The sequence below is a fragment of the Vombatus ursinus genome, unplaced genomic scaffold (genome assembly GCF_900497805.2).
Source record: "Vombatus ursinus unplaced genomic scaffold, bare-nosed wombat genome assembly UNPS02014861.1, whole genome shotgun sequence".
Taxonomy (NCBI): domain Eukaryota; kingdom Metazoa; phylum Chordata; class Mammalia; order Diprotodontia; family Vombatidae; genus Vombatus; species Vombatus ursinus.
This window is the reverse complement of record NW_020954639.1, coordinates 11210313-11230264: the sequence shown is the minus strand read 5'-3', so window position 1 is coordinate 11230264 and position 19952 is coordinate 11210313. Positions and strand designations below refer to the sequence as shown.

Below are 19952 nucleotides of genomic sequence, written 5' to 3'. Positions count from 1 at the left end.
ACAGAGCTTAAGTGACTTGCCATAGTCATTGAACTTGTAGAAACATAGAACTCGGTCTCTCCTGATTCCAAGCCCAACACTCTTCCTACTTAGCAAATCAACTATTCCTGTGCATAATGCCCTTGTATTACATATAGTGAAAGGAGCCTTAAATTTGAAGTCTGAGGATGTAGGTTGCCCTCCCAAATATTTCTGTATTTGCCCTGTAAACTGGGGCAAGTCACTTAGCTCTCTTTTAGAGTTTTTGTCTCTTCGTCTATAAAATGCAGATAATAAAGCTTGACCCACCCATCTCACAGAGAATTGAGGAGGAGAGGCCTTTGTAAAACCTGAAATTCTATAGAAATGTGAGCCACTTAAAGAACTATTGACATGAGAGATATTTACGATGATGAAGATGATGATAATGTAGCTACTTCTCGAAGGTTTTTTGAAGTTGACTGAAAAGTCATGATATTTTGAACACCCTCTCATAGGTATTGTTGACACATTCTCAATTTTCCTACTTTATAAAGAAGCAATTTGCTAAGTAAACTTTAGCACAGCCCCGTCCAACCATTCAGAAATGACAAACAATTGAAGTACAGGTTATTGAGAGTTTGCCATATGTCTTGTCAGCTCCTTGCTGGGTTGTTTGTTTCATCTGGCCTACAAAAATCGACATATTCCCCTTTGATGATTCTTGATATTTGGCACTAACTAATTTTTCATTCATGCTTGAAGTGCTCTGAGAAAGCCTCATTCGGATCATTTATGAAGCACCATTTTGCAGATGGCCCTTGTGACACCTGCTTTCTAGGAGCTTACGGTAAAGTGGGACTTATCTTCCCTTTCTCCCTCAAAACTCAACAGAGATAGTCCACTTAACTATTACTTTAAGCATTTGATTAGAGGGAAAAATTATAGATAATGCAAAAAGAGAGCATGCAAATTATTGCTGTTGGTTTTATAATGGAAACACACAGATGCAATCATTTTCTCACCTCCACCATTTACCAGTCAATCCCTCGATCAGCAAATATTAATTGTGTACCTTGTATTTGCCAAGAACTTTGCTAGACATTAGAGATTCAGATACAAAAGTGATGGTGCCTGCCCTGGAGAAGCCTACATTCTACTGGGGAGATTATGTGTCCAGCAATAAGTAAAAATAGGATAGGCACAAAATAAATACAGTGTTAGGGTGAGGGGGCAGTGGTTGAGGAAATCTGGAAAGGCCATTGTAGGAAGTACAGAGGGAGAGAGCCACGGTATCCAAGATGCAGGGATGAGAAAGAAGAGAACTCCAGGTTGGGGGGGGGGTGTTCAGCCTGAGCTGTCCTTTCTTCCTCCTCCTTTCCCAGTCCCCACCACACACACACACACGCACACACACACACACACACACACACACACACATGCACGCACGCACGCGCGCGCGCGCCCCATTGTCAGGGACTGGAACTTGGATAAGAGAGTGGAAGAAGCTGTGTCACCAAGGAGAAGGAAGGCACAGTTAAAGATCTCATTAAAATGAGGTGTCTGGAGGCCTGAAATGCTGATATATATGATCTCAGTAGCCTTTTACTAAAATGAACCGTTGACTGGTGAAGTTTTAATGACTGCCATTTCAAATGAATGGTTCAATGCTGCTTTATGTATTTTTTTTAAATCACCTTATTATAAAGGAAGGAATTCCAGATCTTTTAATGAAATCATTGCATTGGCAATATAACTGTTCCCATTTGGTCAGAACTTGGAAACTTCTTCCGGTTTTTGCTTTTTTTAGTATCATCTTTACAGGATAAATAATGTTCCTTTGAGCTTCTAACCATCCCAGCTATTGTCCTTCCCCGTGTTACTCAGATGCTAACTAATCTTGTGCCAGAGGGGTGTAATGTGGTGAAAGACTGTGTATTTGGACAGTACGAGTGCCATGGTAAGAGCTTTGATTTTGAACATGCACACTGATTCCCTCAAGTGATGCCAGGTATTTTTCTTTGGGTATTAGGAAAGCCATACAGATCGTTTTTCGTGGGTTGAGAGGCTCTGGGTGACTTAGCAAGAAGTGAGGTGCTTTTTTTTTTCATACTATGATTTATACTCTCTCTTGGGCATAAAGACGGTTCCCTCCAGTTGCCAATAAATTCTCCTCAGCCCTAGGCCAGAAGGCTGTTTTCACCCTGTTTGTCATCAGTTCGTGTCTCTGGAGATGGAGGCGATTGATTTGCTCTTATCTCCCCGGTTGTCAGCTAAGTACCTGAACCTCTGCTGCTCTGTGTGTTTGCAGTTGGGAGTCGGCAGAAGGGTGAGCACGCAGTCAGGACAGCTGGCAAGGAGAAGTGTGTCTACTTTTTCTGGCAGGGCAGACATTCGACCGTGAGTGAGAAAGGCACGTCGGCGCTGATGACTGTGGAGCTGGATGAAGAGAGGGGGGCCCAGGTGAGCCCCCAGGGGACAATTTCTACCCTGGTACTAACGTGCAATGTGAAATGTTCCTTTTCCCTTCTACCCTCCTCCTTCCCCTCCTCCTTATGAATACCCTGGAATCCGAAGGCACCACCCTCCTCGAGGGTCTGCCAAAAATACCAACTGCCCGTAGCCTACCTGGGATATCCCAGTGATTAGCTAGGTTAGCTGTCTCAGGGTTAGCGCAGTCCCGGCACATGATACAGGCTCAATAAGTGCTTGTTAACTTGATGGTGATCCATTGCCTGGTTTCAGTCCCAGACCTCTCCACAATCCCAGGCTTCTCCACATTGTCAGCTAATACTTCAGGCTTCCTCTCTCTTCTACTGACATATCATTGTGGTAAGGCAGTGTAGTGGACAGAGACTTAGCATTCAGTCCCACCCTCCACCCCCCGAGACACTTACTAGCTATATGACTTAACCTCTCTTTGGCTCAATTTTCTCATCTCTAAAATGGGGAGAAGAGTAGCACCTTGGGAGGATCAAACCAGATGCTTAAAGCAATATGTAAAGCTGATATTCTCATCACTCCATCCATGTTTGATCCAAGATTACAAATTAGTTTTTCATATTTTCTATTATCAACATAACTGGAGAAGTAAATCAGGTTCCAAAATAGGATCATAAAACTAGAGCTGGAAGGGACCTCGGTCATAGGATATATTGCAAAGTCAAATCTAAACGCCCTTTGGAATCGCCACAATTTTGCTCCAATCCATTAGTGCTTAGTTTGAAAAAAAAAAAAAAAAAAGAATGGATCCTATATATTGGAAACCACAAAACAAATGCCTTTTCTGTCAAGGATGTGTAGCCAAGCAAAGGGCATTTCTGGGAAGAAGGAGGGGAGAGGTCTTTTCCTCCAAGGTAGATTAGCAAACACATCTAGTCTTCCAAAGACTTGAGATCTATCCAAGAATATCCTTCCTAACTGTCATTAAATTACAGCAGTCATATGTGCGAGGCATAGCGCCCTGAGAGTTGAAAATGATGAGAATTTTCCACTGTGAAAATGTATGTGAAAAATAGTTTCTAGCAGGGGTTTGCATTTGAATGCATTCCCTGCACTGGAGGGTTTTGGTCGTAGTTTTTAAAGAGTAGCTGTATTTATGATCAGACTACTGTGAGGATTAAATGAGATAATGTATGTAAAGCGATTTACAAGCCTTCAATGTCAGCTATGATGATGCTAGTGATTAGTATGGGGGACAAAGAGAACTGGATATTTTACCTAGGCCCCCAGCTTCATCATTTTAACCTTTTTTTTTTAATTTTGAATGTGGAAATGTAGTTGGGGTGTTGGTTTTTGATAAATTACGTGAATTGGGAATCAGACTTCAGATATATTAAATACTGCCATGGAATAGCAGTAGATTATGCAAAATGGTGCAAGCAATTGATAAACCACCTGAGAGTGAGAAATGCTTCCTCCATCTTAGGGCTCTTAGGCCCCCAGGCTCAATAAACAATTTTCTCCTTTAGCGTGCAGAGTCTTGCCAAAAATTATGAATGAACTGACTCAAGCTGAACATTATATATGGTACTGCTAATGCCTGATCGAAGGGACTGCATTAACAAGTATGTGGATGACACATGGTTGTAAGCAGGCCTCTGGAGTGATGAATACAGAAACGTTTTTTCCCCAAATTGTTAAAATTAGCAGTCAGTCATTCTAATTATTATTGAGTGCTTTTTAAAAGAATTTGTTTAAATTTTCAGGTTCAAGTGCTTCAGGGAAAGGAGCCTCCATGTTTTCTGCAATGCTTCCAAGGAGGAATGGTTGTACACGCAGGGAAGCGAGAAGAAGAAGAAGAAAATGCACAAAGTAAATCATTTTTACTGCTAGAAATCGGGTTTTTTTTTCCTCTTGGAAGGTATTTTTATAAGAAAGAGAGACTAAGTCTTAAGCTATTAAAGCTTAAAACTGCCCAAAGAATTTTGGGACACCCTGCCTAGCCGTGGCTCTGCCATGGAAAGCCTCGTAATATTTGACTTTAAAATCTGCTTTGCGGGGAGCTTGCCATGCTCCTGGTAGTTTGCTTCAGAATTAGACTCGGAATGTGAGAGGTGGGAAGATGGAGTATGGGGATGGGCTCCATGACACAGAGGAAATGACTGTGCCCCATGGACTTTACCTTTTTAGAGCTCCCTCACTCCCCTCCCCTGAAAAAACCCAACAACAACTATGGGAGTTCATTTCATTCTACTTTCTTTACGTCTAGTTTTTAGGCACTTTTTTTTTAACTTCTAATATATTAGACTGTATCTTTAAACATTTTTGGATGAGGAGAGTTTCTCTGTTTTGTGGCTTTTTGTTTGGGGGCCTGGAAGGGGGGGGGTCATGGGCCAAACGACCCAGTGAGAACATAGAACCTCAGAGCCCCAGGTGAGCTAAGGGGGCGGGGCGCCCAGACCTCACTCCATCCTTGGCCCATGGTTATATCTGCTCACCCACTGGCATAGGGGGTTGGACTGGGACTCATTACTTTGCTAGAGCTAACTCTGTACTGATGGCGTCCCTTACAGGTGACTGGAGATTGTACTGTGTTCGAGGAGAAGTTCCCATTGAAGGGAATTTACTTGAAGTTGCCTGCCACTGTAGCAGCCTGAGATCCAGGACTTCCATGATTGTTCTCAGTGTCAATAAAGCCCTCATGTACCTTTGGCATGGGTGCAAAGCGCAGGCCCACACGAAGGATGTTGGGAGGAATGCCGCAAATAAAATCAAAGAGCAGTAAGTGGTGGATGACTTCATATTTTGGAAGGGAGGAGGGAAGGGAGAGAGGGGAGAAAGGAAGGAAGAAAGGGGGACGGAGGGAGAGAAGAAAAGAACCAACCAGCCAACCTTCACTATCCAAATGAAAGTCTTGATGGAGTATCTAGGCTTAGCTGTTGTCTCGGGGGGCCTGAAGTTAGAGGGAGTACCAAAAAAAAACAACCTGGGAGTCTTCTGGTGGGTGCACTCATGCTAGTGTAGAATTTCAAGATTAAAGAGACCTCAGGAGCGTTCTAGTCGCACTTGAAAAAACGTTCCCATTGAGGCCTACCCAACAAAGGGTCCTCTAGTATCTATTTGAAGATCTCCAGTGATGGCCAAGGATGGAGTGAGGTCTGGGCGCCCCGCCCCCTTAGCTCACCTGGGGCTCTGAGGTTCCATGTTCTCACTGGGTCCTTTGGCCCATGACCCCCCCCCTTCCAGGCCCCCAAACAAAAATCCTGGTTCAGTCCTCTGAGACCAAGCAGAATAAGCCTAATCCTTTTATTCCATGCTAGTCCTTCTGATCCTTAGAGACAGCTATCATGGCATGGGGAGGCGTCTCTCCTCCAGGCTCAACCTTCCCGGGTTCAGACAGAGGTAGCTGGTACCTAAATACTTGTAAGTTTTTTCATATTTGACAAGGAATATTGACAAGATACTTTCAGAGACCTGTGCAACTCGGTAAAGTCCTCATTTTAAAAACAATACCAGGTTCAGTTGTTGTCGTCACTAAACAAGGGGTTCTTAGCCTAGGGTCTTTGAACTTTTTCATATTTTGATAGCTATATGTCAATATAATTATTTTCCTTTGCAGTCTTATGCATTCTATTTTGTGCATTTAAAAATGTTATTCTAAGAATAAATTGAGCAGCCAGATGGGGAACTTTGTGAGCCTGGGCAAGCTGCTTAACCTCTGTTTGCCTCGGGTTCCTCATCTGTAAAGTGCAGGTAATAGCACCTATCTTTCAGGGTAATTGTAAGCATTAAATGAGATGATAATTATAAAGTGCTTAGCACAGTGCCTGACATATAGTAAGCTGTAGCAGCAGCAGTAGTGGTGGTGGTGGTGGTGGTGGTGGTAGTAGTAGTAGGAGTAGTAGTAGTAGTAGTAATAGTAGTTACATTGGTAGTAGTGGTAGTAGTAGTTGTAATAGTAGTGACATTGGTGGTAGTGGTGGTAGTAGTAGTAATAGTAGTGACATTGGTGGTGGTAGTAGTAGTAGTTGTAGTTTTTGAAGCAGTCCATATGCCTCACCAGATTTCCTAAGGGTTCTATAACACAAAAAAAGTTAAGAATTCCCACTCTAAACTTACAAAGAGTAAACATTTTCTGAGGATTAGCCATTTGACTTGGGCCTAGCCTTTTCAGTAAGGTACATTTCCATTTAGATGCCCTTTTTTTCAGTCTTAGGTAGCCCCTGACTTCTAACACTGGAGATCTTTTTTTTTTTTAATAAGTTTAAAGGATCCCTTTCTGAGATTTTTATTCAGGCCCTTAAAATGTCTAGCTTTTCCCAGACAGCAGAGCAATGAAGGTATTTCACCCACCAGAGAGTATGAAGCAACTACTTTATTTGTCAAGCAGTAAGATGAACCCTTTCCAAGGGAAAAAAAAAAATGCTTTCTCTGGCAAAGAGAACAGAGGCAAAGCAATTAGGGTTGATTCCAAAAAAGGATCAAGTAGGATGAGTCACGGTCACCTGCTGAGGGGCCCTGAGCATTTGACAGACCAAAGGATAATGGGGAGGCTTCCAGATTACTCTGATCTGCCTCATTCTTCCAGGAACACCTAAGCAGCTTAGTTTTACATGGGCCAGGTCTGGTGGGAAGGATTAAAGCTGTTGTTCTTTCAAGGTGTCACATGGCATGAAATGTGTTTTTCCTAAACATTTCACTTTAACACCTCACTGTATCTTATAATCCTATCTCATGGTGAAAGTGATCAAAAGTGAGGGACACGTGGAGAATGATCATGGATAAAATACTCCAAAGACTCCCATAGGTTTCTGCTATCATTACCAAGCTGAAGTCCAAGAGCCAGTGATAGCCCAAAATAGATCAATGATTCCTTTCATCAGGGAAAATTGAATCATGTGACTGATGTGTTCAAACCAACCCTTAGGTTTGGACTTTGGGATTCTTTGTACTGTTGTTACACGCAGGGTATGTACAAAATTGTGTTGGGTTTTCTCCCCACAGATGTCCACTGGAAGCTGGATTGCATAGTAGCAGCAAGGTGACTATACATGAGTGTGATGAAGGGTCAGAGCCATTGGGATTCTGGGATGCATTAGGAAGGAAAGATCGGAAGGCATACGACTGCATGCTACAAGGTAGCGCATCCTCAGTGTCTGTGTCTGTAAAATGGGGAGAGTTACCCTTCCTCTACCTACCTCTCAGGCTGGTTGTAAGAGAAAAGCTTTGTGTGAAGCAACAGAGAAATAGTAGCTAATAGTAGCAGCAGCAGCAGCAGCAGTAATAGCAGTTGTTTCAGCCCTGCCCCATTTCTTCTCCCCCCCCATCTCTCAGCCGCTCCCTTTTGCATTATTGCTGCCAGACTCGAGCAGACAGGATGCCCTCAAGTGCTTGAATAGCTGCCCTTGAGAGTTTTCCGTGCCCTGAGCCTTCAAGGACCACTGGTTCCTGGTGCCTTACCAAGGTTCACTCACTAAGCTTGGCCAAAGAGCTGGCTTGTGGAGCTTTTCCCATCTGCTTAGAGGATAATTTCATTTCATAAGTTTTCAAGAACATCAGCCGTGTCATAAAAATATCAACTTTAGTAGTTAGAGCATTGGACATGGATTCAGGAGGAGCTAGGTTCAAATCCAGCTGGGACAAGTCATTTAATCTTCGTGAGTGCTAGTTTACTCATTTCTCAAAATGGGCACGATAATAGCTGTAGTAACTACCTTGCAGGGTTGTTAAGACTCAAAGTAGATGTAAGTCACTTTGAAAACATTTTATTTTATTTTATTTTGAAGTTTGGGTCTCCCCATCTTACCCCAGGCTGGAATGTAAGGGCTTCTTACATACCTAATTCCACTACTGATTGTCATGACAGCTTTGGCCTGCCAGCCTAGGTCAGATCCCCACTCCTTAGGCAATCCCTGGTGTCCCCCTGACCCCACTCACAGGGGTTCCCATACTCTACCCACCTTAGGGCAGACACCCAATCTGCATTGCCGTCTGAAGCTCAGAACTCCCAGACTCAGCCTCCCCAATATCTGGGATTATCATTACACGCCACCATGCCTGGCACTTTGGAAAGTTTCAAAAGAACTATTTATGTGCCAATTACACAAGCATACGTCTGAAGGTCAGACTTACCATTATCCCCCATTACAAGACTCCAAAAGTCATGTCACTCTCATTTCTAAAGCCCCCAATTATGTAATCACTGGAAATGTGGCTGTTTCTTTCTTCAGCCACAGTTAATTAGAAGTGGTCAATGTCTATTTCTTGTCTTTAGTTCCTTTGTTGTTCTTTTCCCTTCAAAGATCCTGGAAAGTTTAATTTCACGCCCCGGCTGTTCATCCTCAGTAGTTCATCTGGAGATTTCTCAGCCACCGAATTCATGTATCCTGCCCGAGATCCTTCTGTGGTCAATTCCATGCCCTTCTTACAAGAAGACCTGTACAGTGCCCCACAACCAGGTAGGATAATCTGAGTGCTACGACTATTTCTGAACAGCAGTAGGAAAGAAAAAAACACAGCTGCTGCCTGAGCCCTGAGCCATCAGGTGGGAATTCCTGGGATCTGGTTGGAACTGGGATAGTCTTCTTCTCCTGGAAGTGGCAGGATAGGACTTCTTCTACCCTGATCCCCACCTCATGCCTGCCTCTCCACTCCCATTCTCCAAACTTCCATCCATAAATAGACACACACCACACTCTTCAGAAGTATTAACAATTTCAACCTCTATAAGATGGCTAGTGGAAGGTGCCCTCACAGTCCTGATTTGGACTGAGGGTGCAGAAAAGAAAAAGACTGCACACCCTACCCAATTCATTCTCCTTTTCTTTTATTTTCTTTTTCTTTTTTTTTTTTCAGTGAGGCAATTGGAGTTAAGTGACTTGCCCAGAGTCTCACAGCTAGTGAGTGTTATGTGTCTGAGGCTCATTCTCCTTTTCTTCAGGGTAGATTTTGGACCTAGGATAGATAACTAAAAATAAAAGAAAAGGAAAAAACAAATTTAAGAGAAGACTAAGTTCTAAGTAAACCAGTCACAGAGCATGTTAGACATGAAGTCAGAGGATCCGGGTTCAAATCTTACCTTTGCCCCATCCTCCATGTGTGATTTTGGGCAAGTCATTTCACCAGGCTGGTCTAATAAGAGGGGAGGCCTACATGAGCTCCGAGGTCTATTCTAGCCCTGTACCTGTGATCCTAACATCCCAGTGTGCACTGTATTCAGATCCCCAGAGAATAGAACTACCAAGAAGAAGCTCTCTCCTTTGTGTGAAAAATAAAAGGGCAAAGTTATTAGTTCAGTGGCATGTTAATGGAAGGGATAGAGGAGAGCAAAGGAGAGGAGGAATGAGAGAGGAGCAGTTGGCAAGGAGGAGATAGGCAGGATAAAAACTATTTTGAAAACATGTTTTTTGGCTCTCTCACAGTCTCAATCTTGTTTAAAAAGAAAAAAAAAGACTGCTAAGCATAACCCAACATATAAATCACAATAGCCCCATCATGTATTAGAACTGGAGTCAGCAACTCCTTCAGTCTGAATGCCAGCAGCAAAGACTGGCAATGCTCATGGTTCCCACTGACCAGCCTAAAGCATAGTTAGAAAAGAGAAAAAGAAAGGGAGTAGGAGACTAAAAGAAGAAAGAAGAAAAAGAGGAGAGGCAATATGGTGGACAATGATAGATTGCCACCAATAATTGTATCCCCCGCATAAACTGGACCCTATCACAAGGAGGCTTCTGATAGCTATGTTTTCTCTGTAGATGACTGCCGAGGGAATCTGAGAGGAAGGCAGATCAGTTCTGTCCTGGAAAATGTAGTAGGTGACTTTTGGCCTTCTTCTCCACAGCACTTTTCCTTGTTGACAACCACCATGAAGTATACCTCTGGCAAGGGTGGTGGCCAATGGAGAACAAGATAACAGGCTCGGCCAGGATTCGCTGGGCCAACGACCGAAAGTGTGCGATGGAGACGGTGCTTCGGTACTGCAAAGGTAGGCCCCTCTCTGAAAGGACGTTGTGTAGAGACACCCTCAGCTGTGAAATGAGACAAGGGAGAGGCGACTGGGATTCAGTCAGGCCTATCAAACTGGAGCGTTTATCATCTTAGCCAGTGGCTAATACTCCAAGACAGCTCCGTAGAACTTTGGATCATAGTACCAGTCCGTAGCATCAGCTTCTTCTCTTTGTCTTATTTGGTGCCATTGTGCCTAAATCTGTTAGAACATTGATAAGCTCTGGCAGTTTATGAAAAACTGGTTTTTCTTTTATATTTTTTAGGCTTATTTCTTTTGAGATTAGAGATTTTGAGATTTCCAGCATGATTGTGATCATTTTTTTATTGTGGAATGAGGGCTTGCAATAGAGGTCCAAATCCATATTGCAAAGTATTCTGGAGTGGTTAAGAGCTTCCTGCACTCAGGATTAAATCATTCTATGCGACAACTAAGCTATCAGATAATAACAACAGCAACAACAACAACTGTAATAATAACTTTAAGTAGTGCTTCAAGGTTTGCAGAACACTTTACAAATATCTCATTCTATCCTCACCACAACCCTGGGAGGTAGGTGCGTGATATTACTGTCCTATTTTATAGATGTGGAAACCGAGGCGGAGAAGTTGTTACTTGCGCAGGGTCACACAGTGAGCGTCTGGAGTCAAATTTGAACTCAGGTTTTCTTGACCCGAGATCCACACTGAATCACCTAAGATGTAGAGTGTGTCTCACATTTCACTGTCCTTCGTGTAGAGTTGGAAAAGAGGTGGTCCCTGTGGATAGGATCGAAAACCCTTTTTAAAGTGAACGTTTTCAGCATTATTCATTGTGATAGGTTCTCTTCCCAAGCAGTTCCACATGAACACACTCATCTAATTATCACTCAGTGCTTCAAATACTAGAGAACTGTGCAGAATTTCATTAACTTAGGTCTTCAGTAGATAGCTTTAACCTCAGGGCCAAGGTCAGGATAATAGGAAACCCTTCACAGATTTATGAAGGCATAGGAGAATGTAACAGAGATGCCTTCTCTTTTCACGAATCCATCAGGTCCAACAACATGTTGGGCATTGTGGGACAAAAAAATGGGAGCGATGTAGGCAGACCGGATTTTGATAATTAGCTGTAAAATGTACAGCAGTGAACATTTGGTGGGAATCTCTTATCTGCTGTTGTTAACTTTCCCCTTAAATATTTCATTAGTGACCAACAATGATTAAGACTAAAATACTAAACAAGCGTGTTTTTTACCCTGTTAAGTATCTACTAACATTTATGTTTTTGGTCATGGCAGGAAAAAATGTCAAGAAACCCCCCAAGTCCTACCTTCTCCATGCTGGTTTAGAACCTCTGACCTTCACCAATATGTTTCCCAGTTGGGAACATAGAGAAGACATTGCTGAAATCACAGAAATGGTGTGTCTGCCTTCCATTGGTGACTGTTGTTTGGGGGAGGCCATGGTGGGGGGGGGGGGTTGGGAATGGGGAAGTGTGAAGAGTAAGGGGTGAATTTTTAGTCCAAAGAGAGGAAGCCCATTTTTAGTAGTGACAGTTGTTGTTTCCAGGGGCAGTCCTTTACTTTAAACAAAACTTCTGCAGAAATCTTGTGGTTAAAAAAAAATCTTAAAGCCCCTCTTGGCGGTTGTCCTTCACTCTTGAAGAGGACCAAAATGACATCACTATGCTCGAGTCAATTTACAGACCAATGCTCCACCACAGGTCAGGCACAAATCGTCCGTGTGAACATTTGGGGTGGATTCTCTAAATTTGCGCATCTCGAGTTTCTTTCAAGCTGCTTCAATTCTGCTTTGTTCATAGACCACAGCCCCTTCTCTGCTGATGGCATGCCATGCTGGGCCGTCCTGTGCCAGTGTCTCCCATGTCACACAATCAGTTCCAGACTTCTTAAGAGAGCCCTTGAGAATGTCTTTGTACGACTTTTTCTGACCACCATGTGAGCTCTTGTTTTGTCTTTCTGGCAAGCATACGTTTTGCATTCAAACAATGTGGCCAGCCCATCAGAGTTGCACTCTCAGCAGTAGAGTTTGAATGCTTGGCAGTTTAGTTTGAGAAAGGACCTCAGTGTCTGTCCTGAGTCTCATCCTGCCAGGTGATCTTCAGAATCTTTCTAAGATAATTCAAATGGAAATGATTCAGTTTAATTATTGATATCTTTTTTTTAATCAGCTTCATTTCCAAATGTATCTCAGCTCCCTACCACTCAGAGAGCCTGATTATTTTTAAATTTTATATAGATTCTATTGAATATTAAGGTTCCTTTTTTGCTGCTTACCAAAATTTTTTAAAAAAGTTCTACAAGAATGCACCTCCTAGGGGCAGCTAGGTGGCGCCGTGGATAGAACACTGACCCTGAAGTCAGGAGGACCTGAGTTCAAATCCAGCCTCAGACCAAACACTTGACACTTACTAGCTGTATGACCCTGGGCAAGTCACTTAACCCCAATTGCCTAAAAAGAAGAAGATAAAAAAAAAAAAGAATGCACCTCCTTTTGCCTTTTCCAAACCTTGCCATTTCATTTCCAAATAATGACATTGAATATGAAAATGAGACTCTCTAGGAAGCATAACGGCTTTTTTCAACAATCAGACTTTTCCATAGGACAGAATGAATAGATGGATGGATGGATGAAACAAAAAGCATTTATTACATTCCTACTGTATGCCAATGCAAAAGCAAAGATAGATCCAACCCTCAAGGAGCTTATGTTCTGATTGAGGAAGATAATACACTTTGAAGGAGGCTGGTGACATATAATATGTGTCAGTTTACTCTAAATGAAACATAGAATTGATGAGTTAAGAATCCAGTCATGTTCTCTCTAGGGTCCCCTCTAAGAAAATACTGATCCCAGCTGGAACTACTAATTGCTCTGTTGAGTTTTCTCTCTAACTTTCTTCAATATGGCCACGGATATAGTCACCATATTTTCCAAACAAAAAGTCAGGACACTTGGTCTGACAAAGGCATCTTTATCTGCTTTATGAATGGAACAAAATATCTGAAATCAGGACTTCCCTTGAAAATCTGTGACATGTTGGTCTTTGTACCTATAGGCTACATCTTAGGGAGAATTAGATTGAAAGGAATGTCAAATGAGTCAGTAGAGAAAGTGTTTGATTTGATTTTTATATACTTGACTTTAACATTTAAAGTAGCTTTTTCAATTTATAAGCATTTGTTTTTTCTCCCTACATGCCCCCCCATTAAAAAACCCACACCTTTGTAAATAATTATATGTAGTTGAGTAAAACAAATCCTCACTTTCCCATTTTTTTCCAAAAATATATGTCTCATTCTGTACCCAGTGCCCCTTACATCCCTGTCAGGTGAGTACTAGGTATCGTAAGTCCCCTAGAGCCATGGTTTGTCTCTGCATTGATCAGAATTCTGAAATCTTTCAAAGAGGTTTGTCCTTATAGTATTGTTATCATATTAATTATTCTTTTGGTTTTGCTCACATCATTCCGCATCAGTTCATACAAATGTTCCCAAGTCTCAGACCCTTTCATCCTTGCTTACAGTACAACAGTATTCTATTACACAATGTGTCAAGCATCACACAAAAACTGGATACATCTCCCTGCCTCTCAGGCTGACCCTCCATGCAGCATGAATTCTATTACATTCATATGCCGTACTTAGTTCAACCATTCCCCAATTGATGGACACCACTTAGTTTCCACTTCCTTGCCATCCACAAAAAAAGTCAGCAGAGAAAAGATTTTCCTTAATAATTTCTTGAAAGATGCTGTCAAAGCTCTCTTTTTTTTTAATCATGGCTTTCAGCTAATCCAATAATTCTTAAATTATCTCTCCTAGATCTATTTTCCAGGTCAGTTGGTTTTCCAGTGAAGTATTTTACATTTTCTTCTATTTTTTCATTCTCTTGCTTTTGTTTGACTGATTCTTGATGTCTCATAGAGTCATTAGCTTCCACTTGCCCAGCTCTAATTTTGAAGGAATTATTTTCTTTGGTTAGCTTTTGTACCTCCTTTTCCATTTGGCCAATTCTATTTTTTAAGGAGTTGTTTTCTTCAGTCAATTTTTGTCCATCCTTTTCCAAGCCGTTGACTCTCTCTTGCAAAATTCTCATTTCTTTTCCCGATCTTTCTTCTACCTCTCTTCTTTGATATTTAAAATCCTTTTTGAGCTCTTCCAAAAACATTTTTTGGACTTGAGACCAATTTATATTTCCCTTTGAGGCTTTGCACATAGGCATTTTGACATTGTTGTCCTCTTCTGAGTTTACATTTTGACCTTCCCTGTCCCCACTGTAGCTTTCTGTGGTCAGGGCTCTTTTTGGTTTTTTTCTTCATTTTTTAGCCTATTTCATGACTTTTAAAGTTAAGCAGTAGTCCTAAGGCACAGAGGGCACTGTCCCAAGCTTCTCACACTGGAGGCCCTGGACCTGGTCACTGGGTTTCTAAGCAGGAGCCTCAGGTGCACTGGGGTGGCCTGGCCTAGTCACGCCTGTTGGGCTGGGATTCTTGGGCTGGCACTTTGCCCTCTGTGCTGTGGCTAAGAGCCTCCTGCTAGCTTGCCCAAACACCACCTGTGCTGGGCTGCGCTTCCCTTTTACCCAAGTGAGGCAGACCTTTCCTGAAGTCCTTCTAGGTTATCTGAAGCTGGAAAACTGTTGCACTCTGTCTTTTTGTGGGTTCTGTTGCTCTCGAATCCATTTAAAGGCTTGATTTAATGTTGTTTCCAAGGAAAACCGAGGAGAGCTCAGGCAACTTCCCAGCTTCTCTCTGCCATCTTGGCTCTACCCTTGGCAAACTTTTAAAAGCACCCAAGAAATGTTGTTTATTGTCATTTGCCTTGCCAGACACAGGGCTCACAGTTAATAAGTGCCAGAGATGGGATTCAAACCCAGGACCTCTCCCTCTAGTTCCCACTCTGCTCTCCCACACTGCTAGCTGCTGCCACCACTCAGAAGGTACACAGGCACTTCTCAGTGATGGATGCAGCTGCAGCAGCTCTTGGCCAGCTGGAGATAGACATAGACAGCAAAAGTACACCGTTTGCTGTCTGTGCCCATCTGCCATTGCAAGGTTTTTCTCAGTAGAACTCACTGGCCTTTGTGAAACTGCAGGTGTTGGAGGAAAACATCCTAAATAGAGGGTCAGTCTGAGTGTCAGGGAGACTCATATTCAGTTTCTGGTGTGATCATCACTTTGTGTGATGTTGGACACATCATTTAACCTCTCAGTGCCCCAGGCAAATGATAGGTGGCCTTTGGCAATGGTGGAAGAAGTTCTTTATGCCAATGAAATCACAGCCAGTCCCTTCCCCTCCTGCCTACCCCCTGAAATGGTCAATAAAATGAAAGCTGTTCCCACCCTACCAGGGTCTCCACACCTTCACACAGTGTAGTCCAGTGGTATTTTTCTCTCACTCCAATCATATATGTATATGTGTATGTGTGTGTTTGTGTTCATATGTATATATATATATATAAAATATGTATTTGTAAATATGTACATATATTTATATATGTAGGGGTGTGTGTGTGTGTGTGTAGGTAGATATATATGTAGATATATAGATATATGTGGTTAACCTAGCTGAAATCCCGGAACCATACCACACTGTCTCTCCAGTACTTCTTACAGTTTTCCTCCATTCCCAAGTTGGATGGTTGATGTGAGGTCTCAGGGCTAGAGAGAGAAAGGAACTGATGTGGGCGCTTGGTGTCGCCTTAACATTTTGTGCCCAGCCTGTGGTAGAGCATTCCGAGTTTGTATTGGTCTGATGGGTCACAGTTGGACACACCGTAACTGCATTCTAACATAGCAATGTCATTTTGATCCTCTTAGAGGACAAAGGACAACAGTCACACCATACCAAGCCCACAGGGCAGTCCCTAGAACAGCTTTTATTTTAACCTTTGGTTCTTGATTCTTGCTTTTTCTCATACTCAAAAACAATTTCTTCATTCCTCTCTTCTCCAGGATACCGAAGTTTCTAATCAGATAATCCTCGTGGAAGACGTGTTAGCCAAGCTTTGTAAAACCGTTTATCCACTGGCTGATCTCTTGGCCAGACCTCTCCCTGAAGGAGTTGACCCTCTGAAGCTTGAACTGTACCTTACAGATGAAGATTTTGAAGTAAGTCATCTGGAGGGCAAGTAGGCTGGTCATTGAGTCAATCAACAAGCATTTTTAAAGTATGTACTAAATGCCAGTGGGTAGCTTAGTGGCGCCGTGGTGTATAGAACGCTAGGCCCAGAGGCAGGAAGACTCATCTTCCTGAGTTCAAATCTGGTCTCAGACACTTAGCTGTGTGACCTTGAGCAAGTCATTTAACCCTGCTTGCCTCAGTTTCCTCATCTGTAAAACAAACTGGAGAAGGAAGTGGCAAACCACTCCAGTAACTCTGCCAAGAAAACCCCAAGTTGGGTCATGAAGAGTCGGACACAAATGGAAAATGACTGAACAACAACAAAGTACCAGCCATGGTGCTTGGCCCTAGAGATGCAAAGTAAAGGTGAAATGGTCTCTGTTCTCAATGAGCTTAATGGGAAAGAGAACATATACAGACGCAAAGAGATGCATAGTAGTCGGGGAGAGAGGAGCCTTGTACAGAAGGTATCCCTTGAGCTGAATCTTTAAGAAAACCGAGGATTCCGAGTAGAGGGGAAGGGAGAGAGGAGCATTCCCGGCATTGGAAGGGTAGAGGTTTGGGATGGAGCATCCCAAATGAGGAGTAACAAAAAGGCTAGCTTTATGGGTCCAGTGCATGTGCAGAGGGGAGTCATGGACAGTAAGGCAGAAAAGGTTGTCAAGGGCTATGTTTTGAAGTTTTAAATGCCAAACGCAGGCATTTGTATTTGATTCCACAGGTAATAGGGAGCCATCAAAGTTCATTGAGGGGGAAGGAGATGCGATCAGAACTCTGCTTTAGGAAAATCACTTTAGCAGCTATGTGGATGATGGACTGGAGTGAGAAGAGGCTTGGGGAAGAGAGAAAGGAAGAGAAATCATCCAAATAGCAGCTTCTTATAATAATAGCCCAGGCAGGAGTTAGTGAGGGTCTGAATTGGGTTGGTATCTGTATGAATGAAGAGAAGAGGATCAATTGGAGAGAAGTTGTACGGGTAAAGATGACAAGGTTGACAGCTGATTGGATCCATGCACCAAGGAAAAGTAAAGCTATGAAGGTGACGCTGAGGTTGACAAACTGGGTGATAAGAGAGAACAGCCTACTTCAGCACCAGACAAAGTTTTCTTACTCTGGGTTGTTTTTTGTGTTTTTCCTTCTTTCAGGTTGCACTAGACATGACCAGAGAAGAATATAGCATGCTGCCATCTTGGAAACAGGTGAACCTTAAAAAAGCGAAAGGGCTTTTCTGAGCTTCGATGCTGCCAATGGAAGATGAGGCCGGAGAAATCTCTGTTGTCACTTCATGTACCATTGGGCCAAGAAGATGGACATCTATTTGGACTGGTCTTCAAATTTTTAAAATCAAAGTAGAAACGATTTGAAGTTATTAGATACTGCCTGAGCTGGAGTTGTGTAATTTTGTAAATGTGTAAGAGAACTCGCTGGAAACTTTCTCCCCCTGTTACTCAGAGGGTACTTCCTATTTGTAAACTTGGGTCTCCTGTGCACTTGGAGCAGTAGCCCCTCACAGCTGCTGCCGAGCCTTCCTCTGGCTCTCTCCAGCCTCTGCCTATTCATTTTTGAAGACGCTCTCTTTGTAAAGTGTTATTTTGTTAGCTTGTGGATTATTAAAAAAATTATATTTATATAAACACCGTATAGTTCAAGTATGTGTTTAACAAAGCAATATGTATTCACTTTAAAAAAAAATTTTTTTTGGTGTCAAAACAATACCAAGAAGTAGATGGAGTTGCTTCTACTGAATTATCTATCCCACCAGTATATGTATCTTATACACGTTCTGAAACGTTTCCTTTGGCAATGGGCAAGGAGCTGTTCTAATGACCGCTGCCAGGGCTAAAAGGAACAAAACCTTTGTACTTATGGCTGGGGTCTCTTGAGAAACTCTGCCACCTTCATACCTTAACATCCAAAACAAACAACAAATGTATAGTGCCTTGTTTTGTGTACAGTTTATATACAGAAAAGTTTGGGTCTGCCTTTTTGAAGATGGTTTGGAACAGTATCTACAATTTTACTTTACAATGATAGAAGTTAAAAAAAAAAACATCTCAATTTATAATACTTGTAAACACGTCTTTTTGTGATATAAGATTCCAAAGTAAGAGCTTCAAAATAAAACTTTGGCAATGAGTTGTTTGGTCTTTGTTTAATTCCAAGCATCTACTCTTCTGAAATGTCCTTCCTCATGTTTAAGTGCACCACAATACTGACATCCCAGTTAACTAGTAGGGCTTCACTTTGGGTACCTGGCACAGAGCAACGTGGTGAGCGGGGAAAGAGAGATTTTACTGCAAAATTTTCAAAGAACATACTGGGATGGTTATCCAGATTCATCAGGTTAGCAGGTTTAATGCCAGCTCTTATATTCTAGGTGTTACATAAGTACCCGCAACATTAGCTCTGGCTCCCATTGCGCTTTTCCACACTGGGAGTGTCCGACCCGTGTGCAAATATAACCAGAGCGTGACAGAGACAGAAACAATAGCTATCTCAAGACCTGACTCAGTTCCATTTGGTTCCATCCCTTGCTCGTTGTATGACCCTGGGAATGAGGTCATCTCTGAGCCTCTGTTTCCTCATCAATAAAATGGGGAAAACAATATTTTCCTTGTCACAAGGACACTGTATAGGTCAAAAAAATAGATGCAAACATTACAAATGTACATATAGTGATGATAATGCAACTAGGAATATGAAACAGGAGAGAAGACAGGAAACATTTAGATTAGGAATTCATCCACAATTAGATGATGTTCAAAGCTAGGACTGTGTTTAAGCTCTTCAAGGAAATAAATGTAAAGAAGAGCAGAAGGTTAAGGACTTGGGGCCCATGGCTAAAAGTGAGAAGAAGGCATCAGAGGTGAGGAAGACAAGAGAACCAAGAAAGTTCTTTTTTTGGGGGGGGGGGAGGGGCTGGGCAGTGGGGTTAAGTGACTTGCCCAGGGTCACACAGCTAGTGAGTGTTATGTGTCTGAGGCCGGATTTGAACTCAGGTCCTCCTGACTCCAGGGCCAGTGCTCTATCCACTGTGCCACCTAGCTGCCCCCCAAGAAAGTTCAAGTGTTAAATATTCCCTCCTCTTTCTCTTTCCTCATTCCCTGTCTTTCCATTTTCTTCCTTCCTTTTAACCCTTCCCTTCTTTCCTTTCTCCTCCCTTCCTTTCCATTCCTTCCCTCATCTTTTCTTCCTTCTTTCCTTCATTCCTTCCCATCCCTCCTTTTCTTTCCACCTTCATCCTTCCCACCTTCTTTTCTTTGCCTTCGTCCATTTCTGCCTTTCTTCACTCCCTTTCATTCTCACTGTCCCAAACCTTCTCTTCATAAGTAGTGCAAAAAGAATCACAGGTTCCAAAATAGTGAGATCTGACTTTAGGGGACAAGTAGAATTAGAAAAACTGGTGTTGGACTAGTTAGC

The 19952-nt window shown here is 42.4% G+C and overlaps 1 protein-coding gene across 1 annotated transcript in view; it reads left to right on the top strand.

The window, feature by feature from the left end:
- Positions 1–18668, top strand: part of SVIL (supervillin) — a 160880-nt gene extending 142212 nt beyond the window's left edge. Inside the window, exons 28-36 of the mRNA XM_027841567.1 lie at positions 2270–2421; positions 4167–4272; positions 4974–5181; positions 7405–7538; positions 8703–8858; positions 10241–10384; positions 11685–11806; positions 16364–16519; positions 17678–18668. Coding sequence (XP_027697368.1) covers positions 2270–2421; positions 4167–4272; positions 4974–5181; positions 7405–7538; positions 8703–8858; positions 10241–10384; positions 11685–11806; positions 16364–16519; positions 17678–17764 — 1265 coding nt within the window. The 3' untranslated portion in view covers positions 17765–18668. The remainder of the gene's footprint in view (positions 1–2269; positions 2422–4166; positions 4273–4973; positions 5182–7404; positions 7539–8702; positions 8859–10240; positions 10385–11684; positions 11807–16363; positions 16520–17677) is intronic.
- Positions 18669–19952: the final 1284 nt, after the last annotated feature.